Source organism: Eptesicus fuscus, chromosome 20 (genome assembly GCF_027574615.1).
Source record: "Eptesicus fuscus isolate TK198812 chromosome 20, DD_ASM_mEF_20220401, whole genome shotgun sequence".
Classification (NCBI taxonomy): Eukaryota; Metazoa; Chordata; class Mammalia; order Chiroptera; family Vespertilionidae; genus Eptesicus; species Eptesicus fuscus.
In genome coordinates this window covers 1,385,041-1,409,072 of record NC_072492.1, presented here as the reverse complement: position 1 = coordinate 1,409,072, position 24,032 = coordinate 1,385,041, and the positions used below count along the sequence as shown (strand labels likewise).

The window sequence follows — 24,032 nt, the reverse complement described above, 5'->3', positions numbered from 1 at the left end:
TTGTGGTTCTCAACTCATTTTCTAATTTGTTGATTGTGTCCTGCATAGCACTAACGTCAGAGTTCTGCTTATCCTCCAGCTCTTGCAGCTGCTTTCCCAGCGCTTTGTTCATGCCCCAGCTTGCTTCAATCTCCACGGTCTTGGCCTTGAGCAATTGCTGGCCCGCACCACATAGGTGCTCTTGGCAGTGCTCTCTGTCAGCATGGTGAAGCGGCTCTTGTACCATTCTTCGGCATTCTGCATGTTCTTGGCAGCCAGCTTCTCATACTGGGTGCGGATGTCCTTGAGCATAGCGGAGAGGTCGGACTTGGAGAACACGTCCATTTCCACGGAGATCTGAGCATACTGGACATGCACCTTCTTCAGAAAGGCGATTTTGTCCATCAGGCTTTCGATGCGCTTTTCCAGCTCAGTGCTGGCAAGAGCCGCCTCATCTGCACCTTTGCTCACCGCCATCAGCCAGCCCTCTGCATCCTCATGGTTCAGCACCTCTTCCGGGTAGTTCGCCTGGAGGTTGTTCCCGGCCACATCAGAGACCCGGTGCCTCCTAACTGCCCACTTCCTTCTCCTCTCCAGGGATGGGCGCGGTGGGGCAGGGCACAGGCATTGCATTTTCATTAAAATGTTCAACCCTGGCCTGCTCCACCGGTGTCCTCAGGTGGCCCGGGGGCAGACAGTGATCCCGGAGACCCTGGCCACCCCCGCCTATGGAGCCCGCAGGCAGTCAGGCACTGACCACGCTACCTGCCCAGTCCTGATTGCACCCTGGACCCCGCAGGTGACATCAGGTGCTATCCATGCCGCCTGCCTGGTCCTGATCGCTGCCTGGACCCCGCGGGTGACATCAGGCGCTGTCCATGCCGCCTGCCTGGTCCCGATAGCTCCCTGGATCCCACAGACAGCATCAGGCGCTGCCTGCTAGAACTGCCTAGTCCCGATCACCGCCTGCACCCTGTGGGTGATGTCAGGCGCTATCCATGCCGCCTGCCAGGTCCCGATCGTCCCCTGGAACCCACAGACAGCGTCAGGTGGTGTCCATGCCGCCAGCCAGGTCCCGATTGCTGCGGGAACCCTGCGGGCAGCGTCAGGCGGTGTCCATGCCACCTGCCCGGTCCCGATCGCCGCCTGGACCCCGTGGGTAGTATCAGCCACTGTCCATGCCACCTGCCCGGTCCCGATCTCCCCCTGGACCCCGCGGGGAGCGTCAGGCGCTGTCCATGCTGCCTGCCTGGTCCCAATAGCACCCTGGACCCCCCGGGCAGCGTCAGGCACTATCCATGCCACTTGCCAGGTCCTGATCTCCTGCTGGACCCCGCGAGCAGTGTCAGGCGCTGCCTGCTGAAACTGACCGGTCCCGATCGAAGACTGGACTCGGTGGGCGACGTCAGGCGCCATCTGCCGGGCCAGCCCAGTCCCGATTGCCGCCCGGACCCCGCGGGTGACATCAGGTGCTGTCCATGCCGCCTGCCCTACCGGATCGCCCCCCTGGACCCCGCGGACAGCTGCCATGCTTAGTCCCAATGGCTTCCCGGTCCGCGGGTGATGTTCGGCGCTGTCCGCTGGGCCTGCCTGGTCCCGATTACTGCCTGGACCCCGCGGACAGTGTCAGGTGCTGCCAGCCGAGTCTGCCCGGTCACTATCATGGCCTGGACCTTGTGGGTGACATCAGGTGCTGCCCACCAGGCCTGCCGGGTCCATGGCGGCCTGGACCATTCGGGCTAAGTCAGGCAGCACCGGCTTGCCTCCCTTCTCCGCTGCCCTGCCTGCTTGCTTCTTTCTACGCTGTCTTGATATGCAAATTAACCGCCATCTTTGTTGGGTTAATTTGCATACTCTCCCTGATTGGTTGGTGGGCGTGGCTTAGGCATAGCGAAGGTGTGGTCAATTTGCATGTTACTCTATTATTAGGTAGGATTGCCATTTTATGATTCATTCCTTTCTTTCTTTCTTTCTTTCTTTCTTTCTTTCTTTCTTTCTTTCTTTCTTTCTTACTTTCTTTCTGAAGACCCTTTAACATTTCTTATGATGCTGGTTTGGTGGTGATTAACTCCTTTAGAATTTTCTTGTCTGTGAAGCTCTTTATCTGACCTTCAATTCTAAATGATAACTTTGCTGGGTAGAGTAACTTTGGTTGTAGGTCCTTGCTTTTCATCCCTTTGAATATTTCCTGCCAATTCCTTCTGGCCTGCAAAGTTTCTGTTGAGAAATAAGTTCAGAGTCTTATGGGCACTCCCTTGTAGGTTACTAACTGCTTTTCTCTTCTTTTAAGATTCTCTCTTTGTCTTTAACCTTTGGCATTTTATTTCTTTTTTTTTTTTTCCTTTTTTTTTAACAAACCCTTGTGTCGAGGGCTGACTTTCAATAGATCACAGCGAGGGAGCTGCTCTGCTATGTACGAAACCCCGACTCGTACGAAACCCCGACCCAGAAGCAGGTCGTCTACGAATGGTTTAGCGCCAGGTTCCCCATGAACGTGCGTTACGTGAAGGGCGTGGGGGCGGCCCCCTTTCCGGCCGCACCCCGTTTCCCAGGACGAAGGGCTCTCCACACCGGACCCCGGTCCCGACGCGTGGTGGAGCGCGCCGCGCCGCCGCGGCAAAGCGGTTGGGCGCGCCGGCCCGCCGGCGGGGACGGCGGGGGACCAGCTATCCGAGGCCAACCGAGGCTCCGCGGCGCTGCCGTATCGTTCCGCCTGGGCGGGATTCTGACTTAGAGGCGTTCAGTCATAATCCCACAGATGGTAGCTTCGCCCCATTGGCTCCTCAGCCAAGCACAAACACCAAATGTCTGAACCTGCGAACCTTTGGCATTTTAATTATGATGTGTCTTGGTGTGGGCCTCTTTGGGTTCATCTTATTTGGGACTCTCTGTGCTTCCTAAACTGTATATCTTTTTCCTTCACCAAGTTAGGGAAATTTTTTGTCATTATTATTTTTTTTTTAAACAGGTTTTCATTTTCTTGCTCTCTTCTCCTCTGGCACCCCCATTATGTGAATATTGGTACTTTTGATGTTGTCCAAGAGGCCCCTTAAGCTATCCTCATTTTTTTAAATTATTTTTTCTTTTTGTTTTTCTGATTGGATGTTTTCTGCTACCTTATGTTCCAAATCGCTGATTCTTTCCTCTGCTTTATCTACTAAACTGTTGATTCCTCCTAATGTATTCTTCATTTCATTTATGTAATTTTTCATTTCTGATTGGTCCTTTTTTATGTTTTCTACATCCATTTTTCTGTTTCCTATCTCTTTGTTGAAGTTCCCACTAAGTTCCTCTACTTTTTCCCTAAGTTCATTGAGCATCCTTATAACAAGTGTTTTGAACTCTGCATCTGGTAGATTGCTTGTCTCCATTTATTTAGTTTCTTTTCTGGAATAGTGTCCTGTTCTTTCATTTGTGACATGTTTCTTTGTCTCCTCATTTTGGCTGTCTCCCTGAGTTTGTTTCTATGTATTAGGTAGAATTGCTACATCTCCGGAATTGTTGAGTGGCCTATGTAGTAGGTGTCCTGTAGGGCCCAGTGGCACAGCCTCCCCCCTCACCTGAGCTGGGTGCACCCTCCTGTTGTAGTTGAGCCTTGATTGCTGTTGGAATGTCAGTGAGAGAGATTGATCCATAGGTCCTTTGGTTGTGAGGACCAGCTGTGTCCACAGAAGAGAATCAACAGTGCAGAGGCCAACCCCATGGAGCAGAACTCACTTCAGCGGGGCTCAGATACCCACTGAGTCCATCCCTTGAATGTGTCACTAGTAGAGGTAGTGCTTCCATGTGATCTGAAGCTGTCCACCACATGCAGTGGCTCTTGGGCCTTTAGGAAGGTGCAGGCCAAGGTCAGCCACCACCTGTGACCTGCCTGAGGCCACTTGGCATGAGCTACAAAGCTATCTTCAGATGGCTTGGAGGTGCCCAGGAGAGGCTAAGTTGTGAACCAAGGCTGGCTGCTGCTAGTGCTGGGCCTGGGGCCACATAGCAAGAGGTATGGGGCTTGCTGAGACCAGATGCTACTTGTTTACGAGATTTTAAGAAGGTCAGCAACATGAGCCAAGATAGTCTCTTGGTATGGAAAATCCACTGGAAAGGCTTGGGGAGACCCCAAAGTTGGGTGGGTGGGGTCTGAGGAAATCCTCAGGATGGAAACTGATATGGAACCCGTCTGCTGGCTCTGGGGAGTGGTGGGGCGCTCAGCAGAGGAACAGTGTCTCTGTCAGCACTTGTCTGGAGAGCGCTGCCCTTCAGCCCTTGCCCTGATGCCAGTCATTCAGTTCCTCCCTATGTGTCCCTGGCACCTTTTGAACTGCTGCCCCTGTGCTGGAGCTCAAAGTGAGTGAGTCTGAGTAAGTCTGTTTGGGCCCTTTAAGAGGAACATCTGGGATTCCAGCAGCCTCCATGTGACTCGGCCACAATCCCTGATGGTTTTGATAGTGAAAAGTTATAGGGGCTTCTCTTCCCGGCACTAGACCCTGGGCTGCGGGGCCTGGTGTGGGGCTGGGACACCTGGCTCCTAAGGGAAGACTGAAACTGGGTGTGGAACCTGCCCAGTCTGCATCTCCACTCCCCCTCAAATCTTGATGTGGCTTCTTTATATCCTTAGTTATAGAACTTGTGTTCAGTTGGGTTTCAGGCATTCTGAATGATGGTTGTTCTTTAGTTGTAATTTTGATGTGGTTGTGGAGGTTCCCGGTACCCCATTTACCTACACGCTATCTTGACTGGAGACCATCTAAGGCAGTGGTTCTCAACCTTTCTAATGCCGCGACCCTTTAATACAGTTCCTCATGTTGTAGTGACCCCCAACCATAAAATTATTTTCGTTGCTACTTCATAACTGTAATTTTGCTACTGCTATGAATCGTAATGTAAATATCTGTGTTTTCCGATGGTCACGACCCACAGGTTGAGAACCGCTAGTAGGGTCACCTAAGACCATCGGAAAACACAGATATTTACATTACGATTCATAACAGTGGCAAAATTACAGTTCTGAAGTAGCAACGAAAATAATTTTATGGTTGGGGGTCACCACAACATGAGGAGCTGTATTAAAGGGTCGCGGCGTTAGAAAGGTTGAGAACCACTGACTAAGGGGATTCTTATCATGTAACTGTAGCAGGATTATTCACAATAGCCAGTAGTCAGCACTGGGCTTCTCTTTTTAAAATAATTTTTTATTGATTTCAGAGAGGAAGCGGGGGTGGGGGGAGAGAGAGAGAGAGAAACATCAATGATGAGAGAGAATCATTGATTGGCTGTCTCCTGCACGCCCCCCACTGGGGATCGAGCCCACATCCCAGCCAATGTGCCCTTGACTGAAATCAAACCTGGGACCCTTCAGTCCGCAGGCGGACGCTCTATCCGCTGAGCCAAACCAGCTAGGGCAGCACTGGGCTTCTCTGCAGGCTTGAACAGTTTGTTATTTGTCCAGAACTGCTGTCACATGTTTCCTTCTAAAACAGAGAAACTGTTTAGATTTTTTTGCCCAAGTGAAAACCCAAGACTTTAGGAGTGTTCTTTCTTCCAGGGAATTGGGATTTGGATGATAAAGGAGAAAAAGACCATTGAGAAACAGGAAGTTGAAAGTTCTGGGTTTTTCCTCAGAAGTTGAGCCATGTCATTCATTAAATCCAGAGCTTGCCTAAAATGAACTGTTTTCAGTAACTAATCGCCAGGTAGTCACTCTAACATGCCAGGACAGTTCCTATCCTTTATGTGCCCAACTTAATGGGAACCACACTGAGTGGAAATCTTTCTAAAGTGGCCCCTGCCTTTATTTCCTTCCTGCAGCAGAACAGGCTGAGCGTTGTTTAACCTTTCCTGACGGTCAGGTCTCATTTAGAATTAGTATTTTCCCCCAGCTTTATTGAAATGTTATTCACATATAACACATGCAAGTTTAAGGTGTACGTCGTGATGATTTGATATACATATATATTGCGAAGTGATTACCACAGTGTTATTAATGCCTCCATTCCCTCACATCATTACTGTTTGTGTGTTTGTATGTGATGATAGCATCTAAGATCTATTGTCTTGACAATTTTCAAATATATACTACAGTATTGGTAATTATAGTCACCATGCTATACATTGGAGTCCCAGAACTGACTAAGTTATAACCGGAAGTTTGTAACCTTCCATGAACATCTCTGCTTTTCCCCCAGCCTCTGGCAACCATTGTTCTACTCTCTCTTTCTACAAGTTCAGCTTTTTTATATCTGTATATAAGTGAGAACATGCAGTATTTGTCTTTCTCTGTCTGACTTATTTCACTTAGCAGAATGACCTCCAGACCCATCCATGTCACAAAAGGTAGAATTTCTTCCTTTTTATGGCTGAATAATATTTTATTGTAGTATATAGTACATCCAACAATTTCTTTTTTCTTTCTATTTTTTTAATCCTCACCCAAGGATGTTTTATTTTCCCCATTGATTTTTAGAGAGAGTGGAAAAGAGAGGGAAAGACAGAGAGAAATATCGATGTGAGAGAAACACATTGATTGGTTGCCTCCTGCACGCACCCTGACCAGGGCCTGGGCCAGGGAGGAGCCTGCAACTGAGGTACATGCCCTTGACTGGAATTGAACCCAGGACCCTTTTGTCTGCAGACCAACACCCTATCCACTGAGCCAAACCGGCTAGGCCTCCAACATTTTCTTTATGCATTCATTCACCAGTGAATACTTAGATTGTTTCCATGTCTTGGCTATTGTGAATAATACTGCAATGAACATGGGGGTGCATATATATTTTATTTTTAATATTTATTTATTAAATTGATTGGGGTGACATTGGTCAACATGAACATAGGTGCCAGGTGTGGGTTTCTATGTTACAAGATCTGTATATTGCTCCGTGTGCCCACCACCCACAGTCAAATCTTCTCCTGTCACCATGTATTGGGATCTCCTCCTCCCACCCCCTTCCCTCTGGCAACCACCATACTGCTGTTTGTGTTCATGAGTTTCGGTTTTATATCCCACATATGAGTGAGATCATATGGTTCTTAGCTTTTTCTGACTGACTTATTTCACTCAACATGATGTTCTCAAGGTTCATTCATGTTGTTGTGAATGGTGTTATTTCATCCTTTCTCATGGCTGAGTAGTATTCCATTGTGTGTATATACCACATCTTAAACTTTTGTTTTTTAATCATCACCTTAGGATATTTTCCCATTGATTTGTAGAAAGAGTGGAAGAGAGAGGGAAAGACAGAGAGAAATATCAATGTAAAAGAAATACATTGACCGGTTGCCTCCTGCATGAGCCATGACCAGGGCCCAGGCCTTTATTAAGTTGAGGTACTTTCCTTCTATTCCTAATTTATTGAATATTTTAATCATAAATGGGTATTGTATCTTATCAGATGTTTTTCCTGCATCTCTTGATAAGATCACATGAATTTTATCCGTTCTTTGGTTAATGTGGTGTATTACATTGATTGATTTGTGTATGTTGAACCATCCTGGTGCCCCTGGAATGAACCCCACTTGATCGTGATGTATTACTTTTTGGATGCACTGTTGTATTAGATTTGCTAGTATTTTATTTAGGATTTTTGCATCTGTGTTCATCAGAGACATTGGTCTGTAGTTTTCTTTTTTTATCATCTTTGCCAGGTTTTGGTATCAGGGTTATATTGGCCTCATAGAATGTGTTAGGAAATATTGCCTCTTCTTCAATTTTTGGAAGAGTTTGAGGATAGGTTTTAAACCTTCTTTGAACATTTGGTAGAATTCACTGGTGAAGCCATCTGGTCCTGGACTTTTTTGGGGGGAATGTTTTTGATGGTTGTTTCAATTTCCTCACTGTCAATGTGTTTTTTTTGCTATGGATCATTTTGTATAAGATATAGACATATATATATATACTAGAAGCCCGGTGCACGAAATTTGTGCACAGCGGGGGGTTGTCCCTCAGCCCAGCCTATACCCTCTCCAATCTGGGACTCCTGGAAGGATGTCCGACTGCCCGTTTAGGCCCGATCCTGGTGGGATCGGGCCTAAACGGGCAGTCGGACATCCCTCTCACAATCCAGGACTGCTGGCTCCCAACTGCTTGCCTGCCTGCCTTCCTGATTGCCCCTAACCACTTCTGCCTGCCAGCCTGATCACCCCCTAACCACTCCGCTGCCAGCCTGGTTGATGCTTAACTGCTCCCCTGCCAGCCTGTTTGCTCCCAACTTCCCTCCTCTGCCAGCCTGGTCACCCCTAACTGCCCTCTCCTGCAGGGTTGATCACCTCCAACTGCCCTCCCTTGCAGGCCAGGTGCCTCTCAACTGCCCTCTCCTGCTGGCCACCTTGTGGTGGCCATCTTGTGTCCACATGGGGGCAGGATCTTTGACCACATGGGGGCAGCTATATTGTATGTTGCAGTGATGGTCAATCTGCATATTACTCTTTTATTAGATAGGATAGAGGCCTGGTGCATGGGTGGGGGCCAGCTGGTTTGCCCTGAAGGGCGTCCCAGATCAGGGTGGGGTTCCCTTGGGGCGTGGGGCGGCCTGAGTGAGGGGCCTATGGTGGTTTGCAGGCCGGCCATGCCCCCTGGCAACCCAAGCGGAGGCCCTGGTATCTGGAATTTATTTTCTACAATTGAAACTTTGTAGCCTGGAGCGGAGCCAAGCCTGCTGCTCCCTCGGGGGTGGCAGCCATTTCTGTGACAGTTAATTCACCTTCTACAATTGAAACTTTGTAGCCTTAAGCGAGTGAGCCCGGCCAGAGTGTGCGGAAAGCTTTGCTTCCCCTGTTGCCGCCGTCAACCCTGGCCTGCTCTCTCAAGCTCCATTCTGCGGCCATTTGTTTGAATTTGTTTACCTTCTATAATTGAAACTTTGTAGCTTGAGTGGAGGCTTAGGCCTGCAACGGCTATGGAAAGCTTGGCTTGCTCTGTTACCTGGGAAACCTTGCTCTCTGTGGCTGTAGCCATCTTGGATGGGGTTAATTTGCATACTCGCCCTGATTGGCGGGTGGGTGTGGCTTGGCTGGTGGGCGTGGCTTATGTAGCAGAGTGATGGTTAATTTGCATATTACCATTTTATTAGAGAGGATATATATATATGTATATGTATGTATGTATGTATATATATGTACACTTTTTAAAAAGTATATTTTTATTGATTTCAGAGAGGAAGGGAGAGGAAGAGAGAGATAGAAACATCAATAATGGAAGAGAATCATCGATCAGCTGCCTCCTGCATGCCCCACTCTGGGGATCAAGCCTGCAACCAAGGCATGCCCTGACCCGGAATCAAACTATGACCTCCTGGTTCATAGGTCGATGCTCAGTCACTGAGTCATGCCGGCCAGGCCCTTATGTATTTTTTACATTAACCCCTTATCTGATAGTTTGTAAATATGTTCTCCCATTCTGTGGGTTGCCTTTTTATTTTCCTGATTGTTTCTTCTGTTATGAAGAAATGTTTTAGTTTAATGTAGTACCTACCACTTGTTTATTTTTGGTTTTGTTGCCTTTGCTTTTGGTGTTATATCCAAAAAATCTTTTTCAAAATCAATGTCAAGGAGCTTCCCCCCTATTTTTCTTTTAGAAGTTTTATGGTTTGGGGTATTACATGTAAGTGTTTAGTCCATTTTGAGTTAGTTTTTGTGAGCGGTGTGAGTTAGAAGTTCGTTTCATTCTTCTGCATGTGGATATCCAGTTTTCCCAGCACAGTTTATAGCAGACTGTCCTTTCTCCCATTGAGTCCTCTTGGCTCCCTTGTCAAATATTAGTTGACTGTGTATGTATGAGTTTATTTCTCAGCTCTTGATTCCATTCCATTGGTTTGTGTTTATTTTTATGCCAGTACCAGACTGCTTTGATGACTGTAACTTGGCAATATAGTTTTACATCAGGCAGTGTGATACTGTCAGCTTTCTGCTTTCTCAGCATTGCTTTGCCTATTGAAAGCTTTTTATAGATCTGTATGAATTTTAGGATTGCTTTTTCTATTTCTGTGAAATATGTAGATGGCTTTGGGTAGTATGAACATTTAACAATATTAATTCTTCCAGTCCATGAACACAGGATATATTTCCATTTATGTGTGTCTTCAGTTTCTCTCCATCGATATTTTATAATTTTCAGGGTACAGTCTTTTACTTCCTTAATTACATTTATTTCTAAGTATTTTTAAATTTTTAATATTTTAATTTTAGTGACCAGGTCTTTGCTGCCAACCCAGCGATGCCTTGGGGGACTGATTAAATGTGCAAGTCCCTGCCCTGCCCCTGCACAAGGCCCTTGTCTGGTGCACGAGCAGGGCCCCGTGTCTACTTCCATGGCTTCGCTCTTTGTCTTATCAGTCATCTCAGTTCTGCTCCTGTGGGCCTTTCCTCACTTCATAGCTCTACACTCAAACACTGTTCATAGTTACCCCAAGTAGGATTTAGGCAGAGGTCCTGAGGAGGTTCTCTGCTTGGGCCTTAGTGTATGAACTGGAAACATCTGTTTCTGATTGCTTAGAGGCACCTTCTGCTTACTCCTGGGCTTTGGCTCCATTCTAGAAAATTGCTGCTGTGTACTTCATGCCCTCCAACCCACAGAGACAGCTTTCCAGGGGCCTTTTTGGCAGAGTGGCTTGAAGTGGGTCCTTGCCAGCCAGGGAAGACCTCCCGCATCTCCTGCTCTGCTAGGCTGTGGGCTGCTCTGTAGCACATGCCACTTCTGCCCAGGGCATTGCCAAGCCTATGTAGCTGAGCCCCGGAGTATCTGACTGTAAAGTCTGCTCCAGGGAAGGAGAAACCAAGATGGCGGCATAGGTAAACACCTGAACTTGCTGCCTCACACAACCACTTCAAAACTACAACTAAAAGACAAAACGGACATCATCCAGAACCACAGGAAGGCTGGCTGAGTGGGAATTCTACAACTAGAAGGGAAGAGAAAAGCACACTGAGACTCAGAGGAGGTGCAGGAGTAAAGTACGGAGACACGCATGCAGAAAGGGCTGGCACCTGAGGACGCGGTTGTCTTTTTCAATCAGGAGGGAAACACAAGCTCCTGACTGCTCTGAACTCCAGTTCCGGGCGAGACTTGGGGGACCCAGACTCATATGGGGAGAAACTGGACTGTCTGGCATTGGGCTGGAACTCGAGGGTGGCTTTCTCTCAGAGGTGCTTGCAGCGATTACCGTGGGACACTGAGACCCAGGGGCCTCTTAGGGCAGGGCTGAGGATCAGCCATAGCTGTTTGCTCCGCCCTGTTGATTCCCTGAGACCCCGCCCACCCAAGGTGTGCGCAGAGGCTTTTGCATATGAATGGCCTGGCCCTTTGAAATCTAAAATTACCTAACAAACTGCAGCTGGGTCAGAGAGCCCCAGAACTTCCAAAAGAAGGCCCAAGGCCCCACAGCAGCTTGCATTGCTTCACAGCTGGGCCTCATCTGGGCACCTCCAAACCCCAAACAAAGAAGAGGAATCTGAAGATCTCTCCGTAGCTCCTGCTGGGTAGCTTCAGGCAGAGCTAAATTAGTACCTCCTCAGAAATCCAAGAGCCACTGTACCCAGTGGTCAGAGTGGGACCATACAGATTACAACTCCTCAGATCCATAAGGGACACACTCAAGGGGCAGACTCAGTGAGCACCAAAGCCCCACTGAAGCAAGTCTTGCCCCATAAGGGTGTCTCCAGCACAGAAATTTTCCCATCGTAGACACAGCTGATTCTCACAGCCAATTGGCCTGGAGGTCAATTCCTCCCAGTCGCCATTTTCTCCTAAGAGATAACCCCTCCCTCCAGTCTCCAGGCAACCATTATAGTCACACCCAGATACCACTCTGATTAACACTATAGGATTTGAATACTCCCTGAGGCCATAGGTACCGCCCAAAAAGAAAAACCTTTAGTATCTATTAAGCAGTTATACTACCAGAGCTCCTCAGAGTGCTTCAGTGTGCCTCACTGGCAAACTTACCGAGGGTGCTCCTCTGAGCTGCCACTGGGAGTAAGCACCTATCCACCACAGGTACAGCATTAAAAGCTGAGTCTGCCCACCCCATAACTACAGAACTCTGGGCAACACAGTCACACCTTTCCAGAGTGCAGGCCCCCCCCCCCGAGCCACATCACCCCAACAGACGGTTCCTTGGAGCCACTGTGAGTCCCCACTGGGCAAGTGTAACTTCAATTTAGGGTGCAAGACAGAAAAATTTGAATACTACCCTATAGGACTGTGCACACAGCCCACAAAGGGGTGCACCAAGAGTGCACCTCAGGTAACTGGGGAGGCTGAGCCACTGGGCCCTATAGGATACCTAGCACACAAAGCCACTCTATCAACACAGGGAAGCTGCCAAAATGCGGAGACAAAGAAACAGGTCACAAATGACAGAAATGGAGGAAAGCAAACTACTGGATATAGAGTTCAAAACCACAGTTAAAAGGTTTTTCAAGAATTTTCTAGAAACTGCCGATAAATTTAGTGAGACACTCGAGGATATGAAAAAGGACCAACTAGAAATTAAGCATACACTGACTGAAATAAAGAATAATATACAAAGATCCAACAGCAGATTAGAGGATTGCAAAAATCAAGTCAAAGATTTGAAATATGAAGAAGCAAAAAACACCCAACCAGAAAAGAAAAAAGAAAAAGGAATCCAAAAACATGAAGATAGTGTAAGGAGCCTCTGGGACAACTTCAAGCATACCAACATCTGAATTATGGGGGTGCCAGAAGAAGAGAGAAAGCAAGATACTGAAAACCTATCTGAAGAAATAATGACAGAAAACTTCCCCTACCTGGTGAAAGAAATAGACTTACAAGTCCAGGAAGCGCAGAGAACCCCAAACAAGAGGAATCCAAAGAGGACCACACCAAGACACATCATAATTAAAATGCCAAGAGCAAAAGACAAAGAGAGAATCTTAAAAGCAGCAAGAGAAAAACAGTTAGTTACCTACAAGGGAGTACCCATACAACTGTCAGCTGATTTCTCAACAGAAACTATGAGGCCAGAAGGGAGTGGCAAGAAATATTCAAAGTGATGAATAGCAAGAACCTACAACCAAGATTACTTTACCCAGCAAAGCTATCATTCAGAATTGAAGGTCAGATAAAGAGCTTCACAGATAAGAAAAAGCTAAAGGAGTTCATCACCACCAAACCAGTATTATATGAAATGCTGAAAGGTATTCTTTAAGAAGAGGAAAAGAAGAAAAAGGTAAAGATAAAAATTATGAAGAACAAATACATATCTATCAACAAGTGATTCTAAAAATCAAGTGAATAAAAAATCTGAAGAACAGAATAAACTGGTGAATATAATAGAATCAGGAGCATAGAAAGGGAGTGGACTGACAATTCTCGGGGGGAAAGCGGTGTGGGGGTGCGGGAAAAGACTGGACAAAAATCGTACACTTATGGACGAAGACAGTGGGGGGGAGGTAAAGGCAGAGAATGGAGTGGGAACCCGGTGGAGGGGAGCTATGGGGGGGAAAAAGAGGAACAACTGTAATAATCTGAACAATAAAGATTTATTTATTTTTTTTAAAATATATTTTATTGATTTTTTACAGAGAGGAAGAGAGAGGGATAGAGAGTTAGAAACATCAATGAGAGAGAAACATCGATCAGCTGCCTCTTGCACACCCCCTACTGGGGATGTGCCCGCAACCAAGGTACATGCCCTTGACCGGAATCGAACCCAGGACCCTTGAGTCCGCAGGCCGACGCTCTATCCACTGAGCCAAACCGGTTTCGGCTAAAGATTTATTTTTTAAAAAAGTCTGCTCCAGGGAAACGTAAGGATGTGCTCCCTGAAGACAAAGTGTGTCCTGGCTGCTGCCCTGGCCCCTCAGCCTCCCTGCTCCTCTCTTCCCATGACCTTTCCACCTCACCTGCTCTTCCCCGGCCTGCTCCTCATCACATAAGCCATCCTTCCTGCCGCCTACCTCAGCCCGCAGCCACTGCCTGTGCAGTAAAGTTGGAGGAGGTTTTCTGAAGATCCTAGAAGGAAGGGCGACTGGAAGCTCCTAAAGGCAGGAAGACCCTGTGGCTCATCTTGTAGCCTGCACAGGTCCCTGTGGGAGAGAATGCTGCACCTCATAGCTACCTGGAGTCCAGCATGAGCAGAGGCTAAGAAAGAGAGCACCCTCTTGACTGAAGAAAACCTTAGCAGCCAGGGACACTGAGCTTCGGAGTCTCCCTCAGATGCCCAAGCGGAGCCCGGTGCCTCCCGTGGGGCTCAGTGTACCTGCCAGCTCTGGCATCCTCTGGGAATGACTAGCATCGCCACACCACGGCTCTCATCTCTGCAGCGGGTGGTCCCCCTTACAGGGCTATTTCAGGGACCACATGAGGGAGCAGGAAAGCTGGCACATGCTGCCTGTGGTCTCCTGGGTGTAGGGATGAGGACTTCAGAGAAGGCTGGTTGGAGTTCCCATCCTGAGCCTGGCACTGACCAGCGACTTTCCCTAGACCAGTCTCTTCACCTTTCTAAGCCTCCTAAGGGTAAGAAAGTGGGATAACAACATCCACGTACAGAGAATTAGCTGTGAGAACAGAGTGCAATTCTGTGTAATGGGAAAGAACCCTTCGCATACCTGGCGTCTGCCTGCATTCAGGGCACGTTGGCTTGTGGGCCTTTCTGCATGGCCATGCTTTGCCGGGGTGCTGCCCAGTGTGTGAACCGGGCTCTGGAATGACGGCATGAGGTACCCAGTGGTCAGGTTAGTTTAAGCAAATGAGGGGGTCAGAAATGCCCCCTGTTGCTGGTGATGTCCTTGCAAGGAGGCATTCCCCACTAGTCGCCTTTGGCTTTGGGGACGCTGATGTGGGAAGGGTCAGGGTTGGTTTCCAGAGAGCTAAGGAATTCAGAAAGCTGTGCTCCAGGCGGGAGGGGGCCTGCAGTTGACACCTCTGGGCTCCAGGGCCTCGCCCTGGTTTTGCAGGGACTGAACTGTCCCATCACTTGAGTATGTACTGCAGCCTGTGGAATGGCATCCGAGCATCAAAGTTCTCATTTCCTGGCTCCTCCCCTATGCAGGGCACTGTGCTAGGTGCTTCCGTGGCAGCCTTACTACAGTTCTGGAAGGGAGTGCTCATGTGCCCACTTTACAGATGGGGAAGCAGAGGCTCAGACAGACTTGTCCTGGACCATTCAGAGAGAAAGTGGTGGAGCCGAGATTCAAGCCCACACTGGCCATCTAGCCAGAACCCACACGCATCTGTGCTTTTCCGATAGGCTCAGGCCCATGTAACTGATTGTCCCAGACAGGGGAGGAGTGGGCAGGGTTTGAAGGGAAATGGACCTTAAAGCCTAATGGCAGCAGAGGCCCACAAACCAGTTATTAAAGGTGGAAAGTCATTTTCAGTTTTAGTTGCAGAAGCTGAGGTGTGTGGTGTGTGTGTGTGTGTGTGTGTGTGTGTGTGTTTGCTTCATCATATAACTAGGGCCAACAACTCCCTGGGCAATTCTTACTGTCACGGCAGCCTTCCCTGTGACAGAGCAAGTGTCCCGTTGGCTAACGCCACACATCCAGAGGCCCAGAGGGAGGACAAAGTGCTGATTTTCAGAGACCGCTCAGTCATTTCATTCCCACTTTCCCTTCTCCGGTGAAAGTGATGCCTAAATTAGCGATTAATGACCTGCTTTCTGTGCGGGGCAGTCAGCAGGGGACAGCCTCACCCGAGGTACGACTGGATTACAGGGTGAGCTGCCGGTGCCGGTTAGGCTTGGTTCTAAGGAGATTGTCGGGAAGATGTTCGGGAAGAAGGAAAAGGGGTGGACACTGAGCCGCCGTCCTCCGCGGGCCATGTGTGGTCACCTGTCCTCCCTCCACATCAGGTGCTGGAGACCTGTGTGAAGAACTGCGGCCACCGCTTCCACATCCTCGTGGCCAACCGAGATTTCATCGACAGCGTTCTGGTCAAAATCCTCTCACCCAAGAACAACCCGCCTACCATCGTGCAGGACAAGGTGCTGGCCTTGATCCAGGTAGGTCAGCTCCTCTTGGCTGTTTGTGGGGCCCCTCGGTGAGTCCTCATGCTTGGCCATCATTTGGAAGAAAGAATGGAGGTTTCTGGGTTTCGATGTTCGTTGCACAATGCTTCCTTTCTACACTCACCCACTGGAATGAAACCTTAAGTGGCGGCTCTCCAGCCAGTTGACAGAGCTTCACGGACTGGGTGCCTCGCCCGCTGCGGCCCACAGGGGCAGGTGGGGCCTTGGCAGGACTCTGTCCCTCAGGGACAGTGTGGAAAAGGCAGGGCCATGTCAGAGGAGCGTGCAGGCTGCTGCGTTCCAGGGGGCAGCTCTGGGGCTGCAGGGAGGAGGGGCCGATGGTGTTAGGAGTGACTCGCTGAGGAGAAGAGGTCTCCGTTGGACCCTGCAGGATGGTGAACTTGGTGGAAAGGTCAGAGTGGGAGAAGCATCGCAGGCAAAGACAATAGCAAATGCAAAGGCCCAGATGCATCAGGAGGGCAGGTGACACGTTTGGGTGTATTGTTATTATTTGCTCTGTAACTAACTATCCCGAGGTGTAGCCGTTTAACAATGGATGGTTATTGTCTCCTGTTTCTGTGGGTCAGGAATGCAGGGAAAGCTCTCTGGTGCCTCTGGCTCGGGGGCCCTCGGAGGCTTCAGTGAAGGTGCTGCCAGGACTGCCTGGTCCAGCTCAGTGGGAGCTATAGGAGCCCGGCCTCGGGGCTCCCCATAGGGCAGGGCAGGAGCTCAGGCCCTTGCTGACCGTTGGGAGGAGGCCTGAGTTTCTCCCATGTGGACCTCCTGAGTGTCCTCGTGACATGGCAGCTGGTTTTCCCCAGAGCAGATGACCAGAAAGAGTGAGGAGGCTGTAGTGCTGCTGGGCTGTGTCTCAGAAGTCCCACTCCACCTCTGGGGCCAGTCTGGTTGTTAGGAGGGAGTCATCAGGTCCAGCCTCAGGAGTCGGGGAAGTTAGCTGTTCCTCTTAAAGAGAAGAGTGGTTCAGACGGCCCCACGTAGAGTGTAAGGAAGAACGTGCGGGGCCAGGAGACAGGACCAGAGATAGTCAGGGCTTATGGGCCACACCATCCTGAGGAGCTTGTGCCTCATCCTCTAGGCAGGGGGAGCCCTTGAATGTTTCTGAGCAGGCCGTGCAGAGTCAGGTCTGGTTTGGACGGACACCATGGTGCCGGAGAAAGGTGTGCACGTGCGTCAGAAAGCACAGCCAGCGCGGGCGATGGGTGCTGTGAGAGGAAAGGCAGCCTGCAGAGCCGTGAGGAGAGGGAAGAGCGGCCGCAGGAGGGCTAGGAAGGCGGTGTGTGTGTGTGTGTGTGTGTGTGTGTGATTAGGGGCGGGTTTTGGAGGCAGTGGTGGCAGCTGAGAGGAGAGAGGGGCCTGAGCCAAGGAGTGCTGGCTCTGTCCTTCTGCCTGCGCCTGTGCCCGAGCACCCTCCCCGCACTTGGAGCAGGTGGCTTCCATCACTCCGTCCCCAGAGGCCTCCCACCGTCTGGTGTGCAGGACACACCACCCTCTCCCATCACCCTCTTATGCTCTTCAGGTTCCTCTGTGCCAGCTTTCCCACCACCTCTCCCCTGAGCTCCCCGAGAGCCAGGCCACTTCATCCCCAGGGTCTCGAGCACTTGACTGTGTTGAGCAGGTATTCAACACATTGTTGTCTTCCTTCCTTCCTTCCTTCCTTCCTTCCTTCCTTCCTTCCTTCCTTCCTCCCTCCCTCCCTCCCTCCCTCCCTCCCTCCCTCTCTCCCTTCCTCTCTCCCTTCTTGGTTAATCCTCACCTGAGAATATTTTTTCCATTGATTTTTAGAGAGTGGAAGGGAGGGAGGGGGGAGAGAGAGAGAAACATCAATGTAAAAGAGACACATAGATTGATTGCTTCCAGCACGCACCCAGACCGGGGCCAGGAATTGAATCCGCAACCCAGTTAGTGCCCTTGACAGGGAATCAAACCCTCGACCCTTTGGTGCGTGGGTTGACACTCTAACCACTGAACACCACCGGCCAAGGACATTGTTTTCTTAATGAATGGATGAATGTAGTTTGCTGAAGCTCTAAGGAAGGGAGGAGTGTGGGTGACAGCAGAGCCCCATCACATGTGTTCTTAGGTTATCCCTATCCCTTCATCTGCCACCAGACCCCCCCCCCCCTCTCTCTCTCTCTCTCTCTCTCTCTCTCTCTCTCTCTCTCTCTCACACACACACACACACACACACACACACACACACACACACAGACACAAATCATTTCACCCTCTAACCTCCTCACCCCCACCTATGCCCCCAAACCCTCATTCTGGGATGCCCCAGCTCACTCCCTTGCCTCCACACCCCCAGTATTTGATATCAGGAAAATGAATAGGGACTTTTTCTTACAAAAGATAGGACATCCCAACCTAAGCTGTGCAAGCCCCCAGTGACCTCAGGTGAGGTCTCTCTGGAGTCAGACCTGGAGTCCTTCCTGCGGCTGGGCCCAGTGGTTGTCAGCTGCCCGTGGCAAGCACAGCATGGTGAGGTCATGATCCCTGTGGGGGCCCTGATGAGAGCAAAGCTGCACTGTCTGTGGCCCCTGGCTCTCCCTGGGGACACCAGCCCGACACACCCACCCCTGCACTGCAAGGCTTTCCCGTCAGACTCACCGCCTCTCCCAGCACTGCTTCTTCCCACCGGCAAACCTCTACCTCCTGTGTGTAAAATGGGGGCCTGCGTTCCTGCCTGTGTACTCCCAGCCCTGCTCTGGGAGATGGTCCTGAGCAGCCCCGTGGCCCACACCCATGCTCCGAGGACGCCCCCTGCTGGCCTGGCAGCAGCATGTGCTCCAGCCGCCAGGGACTGCATGGGATGGGACCTCGAGGGTCCAGCTGAGAAAAAGCAAGGGGCTTTAGATCAGGAAACATCCAGTGGGCTTAGGAACCTGACGGGCAGCGTTCTCCTGCACAGGTTCTGAAGCTTCCTGAGAGCTTCCGTCGCTCATGGCTAACTAACCGGAGGGACGCGGGCAGCATTCAGAGTGGTGGTGGCTGGGCTTGTCCTGGGTAGACAAAGGGATAAAAAGATCAGCCTTTTCTTTTACTTTTTATTGATTGGTACATACAGGAAATCACATATTTAAAAAGCACATACAGCTTGATAAATTTTTATAAACTGAACATACCCATGTCAGCAGCCGTGGGGAGTCAGGTGGGGGCCGTCCCAGGGTGTGGGGCTTTGTGGGTGTGCGTCATACTCCGCTTCACAGCATGGGGCATAGATGGGCTCTTCCATGGAACTTCACCTGGCAGTCTCTGTGCCAGCGCTGTTGTGTCTGTGTGTCTGGCCGTGCTGCCTTTGAGGGCCTCACCGCGCCACGGAGTGACCATGGCCTCCTTTCCCACTGCACACCTTGCTGCGCTGGGCCTGCGGGGGGGCCGTGGTTCGTCACCCTCCCGCTGCGGGGGGACTTGCTGTTCAGGGGCTGGTACGAAAGATGCTGCTGGGAGCCTCTAGCACGTGCCCTTGGGTGACATATGTATCACTTTGTTGGGTATCTGTGGGTCGAATGGGTGAAACTGCCATCTTTGTTGGTCAGAATGGTGGAATATTAGCAACTCAGAGAGTTCAGCCTCACAGCCAGGCGTGCAATTGCTGGTGGTAGGGAGTGCCCACGCACCGGGTCATAGTGCTATGACCTCTTCACGCCCTCACCAGTGGGCGGCATCTTCTTCATCACAAGCGCATCTGATGAGCATGCAGAGGCTGTCAATCATTTTTAAGCCTTTGAAAAGAAGGTGATTTTATTTGCATATTAAAGGTAAATAAAGCCTCCCAGAGAGTCTGGTAATTCCCCCTGGGAGAGCAAGTGCTGCTCCCACCGAGAGACAAGGAGGGGCTGGGGGTGCCAGACTGCTGGCTCTCTGGCCAGCTTGGGTGCGCAGCAGGCCCTCATGTCAATGCAGCTAGATTGAGTGTGGGTGCAGAGCTGTGGCCAACTGACATTGCTTTCTGCTCTCAGCGCCCAGCTGCTGGGAAGTGGGCTGGCCAGTCCCCGTGTGAATGCTCAGTGGGCCCATCCCCGCTGTGGGGCGGTGGGCTTTGCCTTTCAGGAGGGAGCCCGTCTCCCTGGTCGCCTGGGAGGAAAGATGCTGAGAGCAGAGTGGCCTCCGGAGCAGCTTGCCAGCTCCGTCACTCCTGCCTTTGAACTTCCTGCCACTCCAGCTTTTCCCTCCTCATGATCCATGGCTGGCCTTCTTGTGGCTGCGTTTCTTTCCATTTCATGCCATCCCTCAGCCTTCCCTCGGTGCTGTTTGCAGAAACAGCAGTGAGATCATCCTCTAGCGTCGCTGAGGGCTTGCCTCTGCTGCTTCTCCGCCCCGCCCCGCCCCGCCCTCGGTTCTAACTTAACTTGTTCCAGAAGGCTGTTCGAGAAGCAATTTGTTTGAAAACTGAATCATTTTTGCCATTAGAAATAATGTAAACTGAATTAACCCAGCTCAGTCCGCCATATGATTCTGTTTTAACCTTTCTTATTTACAGTACATGCTTATATACAGTACTGTTTAATCTATAAATACTTTATAAACAAAAAGGACATTAAAGTTTAACAAAAAGGAAATGAAATTCACAGTAAAAAATGAAACTTTACATACACACTAGAACTACCTTTAATGTTGCCGCTATCGATGACTGGATATGGAGGAGGGGTGGCGAGCTGGAGGGTGGAGCGATGGGGGGAGGAGGGATGAAGGGGAGAAGGGATGTCATTGTTTGCAAGGGGAGCTCCTTCCATAAAAACATCAGGTGGCTGTTCTCCTGGGGTCCTTTCTCTTCCGCCTCTTTGCTCCACTAGAACTTGCTTCAGGCTCACTGGGCCTCTGTCCCACTAAAAACCATCCAAGGATTGTGTTGCCTGTGTTTTCACACTTGCCTGAAGTGAAACACTGCACTGTCACTGAACAAGTTCATCGCACAGTTTGCTACTTCTTTGTCAGATTGTATTTCTCAGTAAAACTGCATTTCTCCCCATTTCCCAGCATTCCCCTGATGTGTGGAGGAGGAATAGCCTCCCTTTCCCCACCCCCTCCTCTGAAGAGCCTCCTCAGCTGCCGTGGCTGCTCCTCCGAAGGTCCCAGGGTGATCAGCTCAGTGCTGTGTCCTCACCACCTCCTCCCCATCACCATCCACTCCGAGCCATGGACTTGCCCAAAGACACAGTGTCCCCCACAACAGACAGGCTCCCCCTCACAGCCCTCACAGGCTCTTTCGGCACAGGTTCTTCCTGGCTGATTGTGTGGTTCTGGAACACACTCCCCCATGCTCTGTCTGTGATCCTCAAGCGAGTGAGGATATTCAAGTGTTCCTTTCAGAACCTCCTGAGGGTTAAATCAGTGTCAGAGGTCACCTCAAAACACCTCTGGAACAGGGCCTTTGTGTAGAGTTCCTTAAGTTAGAAATGACCTGCTGGTCTGTGGGATGGATTGGAGGAGTTGTTAGGTGGCAGGGACCCAGCAGGGGTGAGGCTGTGGGTGGTGAGGACCCAGCAGGGGTGAGGCTGTGGGTGGTGAGGACCCAGCAGGGGTGAAGCTCTGAGGACCCAGCAGGGGTGAGGCTGTGGATGGTGAGGACCCAGCAAGGGTGAGGCTGTGAGGACCCAGCAGGGGTGAGGCTGTGGATGGTGAGGACCCAGCAGGGGTAAGGCTGTGGGTGGTGAGGACCCAGCAGGGGTGAGGCTGTGGATGGTGAGGACCCAGCAGAGGTGAGGCTGTGAGTGGTGAGGACCCAGCAGGGGTGAGGCTGTGGATGGTGAGGACCCAGCAGGGGTGAGGCTGTGAGGACCCAGCAGGGGTGAGGTTGTGGGTGGTGAGGACCCAGAAGGGGTGAAGCTGTGGGTGGTGAGGACCCAGCAGGGGTGAGGCTGTGGGTGGTGAGGACCCAGCAGGGGTGAAGCTGTGAGGACCCAGCAGGGGTGAGGCTGTGAGGACCCAGCAGGGGTGAGGTTGTGGGTGGTGAGGACCCAGAAGGGGTGAAGCTGTGGGTGGTGAGGACCCAGCAGGGGTGAGGCTGTGGGTGGTGAGGACCCAGCAGGGGTGAAGCTGTGAGGACCCAGCAGGGGTGAGGCTGTGAGGACCCAGCAGGGGTGAGGCTGTGAGGACCCAGCAGGGGTGAGGCTGTGGGTGGTGAGGACCCAGCAGGGGTGAGGCTGTGGGTGGTGAGGACCCAGCAGGGGTGAGGCTGTGGGTGGTGAGGACCCAGCAGGGGTGAGGCTGTGCTCCTCCAGCAGCTCGGCTCCAAGCCTGGAGGCGGGCAGGAGCCTCGTCCATGACAAGAAGTGCCCTGAGTGGCAGTTGTGTTTCCTGGAGGTATTTCTTCACACTTGGGGCCAACACTTCATGATCCCACTCAATAGAAACTGCCTGGTCACCCGTGCTTTGCTGCTAGCCCTCCACATTCCACTTGTTTTCCACGGCATTATTTTTCTTGAAAACTCGGAGGTTTTCGGAATGGTGGGCGAGTAGAGGCTTCAGTTCCCACACACCAGTAACGTCAGCCGGTCGTGGTGGGTCCTCGGGCATTCCTCCCAGGAGAGGCCTGTCTCGTCACAGTGGAACACTTGTTGGGAACAAATCCCTCGGCCTCCACGCATTCTAAAAGTCCTGTCAGGAAATCATGAGCAGCTGCTTTGTGAGAGCTGGCAGCCTCCCCACGCTCCCTCCACCGCGAGTGCCCCTTCTCCTCTCGGGCCAGCACTGCCGTCACTGCTCCCCGGTGGCTTTCCACCGCCTCTGCCACAGCCTCAGCCCTGGTTCCTGGGTCTCTCGGGAGGTCAGTGTGCAGCGGCTTCGCTTTTTCACACATCTTGCCTTTGAAATGTTATCACTGGCTAACTGCTTTTTGTTTATCCAAATCAACAACAATTTTTCTAACTCTTTAGTTGCCGACAATTGTTTCGTGAGCACTTTCACACCCTTAGCAACATCAGCACTCTTGATGGCCTCTTCATGTTTTAAAATTGTGCTATTTGCCCTGCCATACTCGGTAACCAGGTCAGACACATGGACACCTCTATCATACTTCGCAATTATTTCTTTTTTAAGCTCTATCGTTGTTCTCACAACTTTTAAAAACATATTTTTAAATTACTTTTAGAGAGAGAAAGGGAGAGGGATAGAGAGAGAGAAACATCGATGAGAGAGACACATCGATCGGCTGCCTCCTGCATGTGGGGGATCGAGCCCATAACCATGTGCCCTGACTCAGAATCAAACTAATGACCTCTTGGCTCCTGGGCTGATGCCAGCCGGGCCTCACAACTTTCCTTTTTACTTTGCTGCTATCACTCACATTCTTAGCACCCAGGATAATTTACTGTAGGTGTTTAATAATAAGCAGCCACAAAACAAAAAAAACACGAAGATATTCACAGCACAATTTCCTGAGATGTTAACACAAGGTTAAGCAGTCAGCTGACTCATACTCGTGCATTCTCTCCTTTGTTTGTTGCCTGGGAAACATGTGACTGACCATACAGGTTATTGGGTCAAAATTCGAAGTTTTGTTCAACAAACAAGATAATGTTTCCGTGAACAACTTGGTCAAAAACCGAGGTTTGACTGTACTCTCTTTCCACTGACGAAAGTGAGCTGATGGGGCTGGGCTGGGGCGGGAGGCTGTTGTGTTCTTAGAAGGTGTCAGAGAACTGATGGCCGAATCTGTGTGGACGGCAGCTCTCCAGACCCTGCCACTGGGAACAGGAAGTTTGGTTCAGGGGCAGAAGCAGAAGATGACAGAAGCTTTCTTTTGTCCAAAGCATAGAACCCATAGTTTAAATCAGTAATCGTTTATTTATCTGAAATTTGATGAGGGATACAGAAATGAATAGGATATGGTTCATGTTTTATAAGGTTTTAGTCTGGACTTTGGCGTACAATCCAAAGGAACAAAAGAAATAAAAGCATAACTTTCTTTTTTCCCCCTTAATAGACCTTGCTCTAGGTCTTTCAACTCCTGACACTGTGGTGCACAGGCGGGAAAAGGAAGAACTACGTGAAGAGCAGGGAGGCGGCCACTGAGTCACTAACCAGCCAGGGCCCGTCCGGGGGCCCGCGCTGCCGGTCACTGCTCCCTGG

General features: G+C 50.5%; 1 protein-coding gene across 7 annotated transcripts in view; it reads left to right on the top strand.

The window, feature by feature from the left end:
• TOM1L2 (target of myb1 like 2 membrane trafficking protein) overlaps nucleotides 1-24,032 on the top strand; it is a 154,924-nt gene that overhangs the window by 98,075 nt on the left and 32,817 nt on the right. For 5 of the 7 annotated variants that reach the window (XM_054709912.1, XM_028132155.2, XM_008156177.2 and 2 more), the window contains one exon: nucleotides 15,783-15,932. The exons of the other annotated variants lie outside the window; for them this stretch is intronic. In XM_054709912.1, coding sequence (XP_054565887.1) covers nucleotides 15,783-15,932 — 150 coding nt within the window. The remainder of the gene's footprint in view (nucleotides 1-15,782; nucleotides 15,933-24,032) is intronic. 7 annotated transcript variants of the gene reach the window in all.